Here is a 1,291-nt window from a genome sequence, read left to right as displayed (position 1 = left end):
TTAGCAGTGTCGACTTGAATTCCTGGCTACTAACACGTGACTTAGAAATTGTACCTTCTGCAACTATAAATCTCACTCTAACAATTTCGTGTCTAGTTATTCATTCCTGAGCAAATTCAACACCTTCTTCAAATGTTGTTCATGTACTTCTCTAACTTCGAATAGATCAATATATCATCTATGAAGACTATGACAAGCTTGTCCTGATATAGTTTACACAGCCGGTTCATGAGATCCATGAATACCGTAGGTGCGTTGGTCAAACCATATTGGCATTACTAAAAACTCTTAAGGATCGTAGAGTTCCCAACACGTTGTTTTAAAAATATCTTCCCCTTTTACCCTCAATTTGTGGTATTCTATCGTATATCAATCTTCAAGTGGACACATGATCCTTGCACTTGATCGAACAAATCGTTAATTATTCAAAGTAGATATCTATTCTTGATCGTCAACTTATTCCATTCTCTATAGTCAATGCAGATACGTAAGGATCCATCATTCTTGACAAACAAAATTGGAGCTCCCAAAGGCGATGAATTCGGTCGAGTTAATCCTTTATCCACAACTCTTACAGTTGATTTAATAGTTCTTGCAATTCCAAATGGGCAAGTCTGTAAGGAGAAAGGACACTGTGCAACTCCCGGCACCAGGTAAAATTGGAATTCTACAGGTTGATTCAGAGGAAGGCCAGGCAACTCCTATGAGAAAACTTCAGGATATTACTAAACTACCGATACATTTTTGAGTCGCTTCTCCTCCAACTCAATTTGCTTCACACGAGCTAAAATAGCATGGCACCCCTTCCTTAGGTTTTTTTGAGCCTTCATGCATGAAATGAGGTTTAGCTTTGAGCCACTTGTTTCTCCATCAACTACTAAAGTTTTCCCATCTGCTAGAGGGATACGGACAACTTTTTGGGCACAAGAAATCTCTGCTTTATTCTTGGATAACCAATCCATTCCAATTACCACATGAAATTTTCCAAGTTCTATTGGTCTGAGATCAACCTCAATTGACCTACCCGCTAAAATTAAGGTACAACCTTGACTTATCTTATCTACCATCATCAGTTAGTCATTGATATGTTATATAGAATATTTAACGTCTATGGTTGTTGATGACTTATTGGTCACAACTCTTAAGTCCCTATATATAAAGCTTCTATATACACTAGTATCAAACAACACCGAACAACAAATTTTTGAGAAGAAACGTACCCATGACTAAAATCAAGATCCATACAAGCCTCTTTGGCTGAGAAAACAAATACCACCATTGGAAAGTATAG

At 37.4% G+C, this 1,291-nt stretch overlaps 1 protein-coding gene across 1 annotated transcript; it reads right to left on the bottom strand.

The window, feature by feature from the left end:
* Window positions 1-425: 425 nt before the first annotated feature.
* LOC139863836 (uncharacterized) lies at window positions 426-1,067 on the bottom strand. Its single transcript, XM_071852436.1, has 2 exons — window positions 735-1,067; window positions 426-632 (listed from the first exon to the last, which is right to left on the bottom strand). The coding sequence occupies exons 1-2, from the start codon at window positions 1,065-1,067 to the stop codon at window positions 426-428; spliced, it is 540 nt and encodes a 179-aa protein (XP_071708537.1).
* Between the last annotated feature and the right edge of the window lie 224 nt (window positions 1,068-1,291).

Source organism: Rutidosis leptorrhynchoides, chromosome 8 (genome assembly GCF_046630445.1).
Source record: "Rutidosis leptorrhynchoides isolate AG116_Rl617_1_P2 chromosome 8, CSIRO_AGI_Rlap_v1, whole genome shotgun sequence".
NCBI classification, from domain to species: Eukaryota; Viridiplantae; Streptophyta; class Magnoliopsida; order Asterales; family Asteraceae; genus Rutidosis; species Rutidosis leptorrhynchoides.
This window is presented reverse-complemented; position numbering and strand designations above follow the sequence as displayed.

Coding starts and splice junctions, on each gene's coding strand:
- LOC139863836 (XM_071852436.1), bottom strand. CDS start 1,067: ATGGTAGATAAGATAAGTCAAGGTTGTACCTTAATTTTAGCGGGTAGG. Junction 633..734: donor AGCGACTCAAAAATGTATCG/GTAGTTTAGTAA, acceptor GGAGTTGCACAG/TGTCCTTTCTCCTTACAGAC.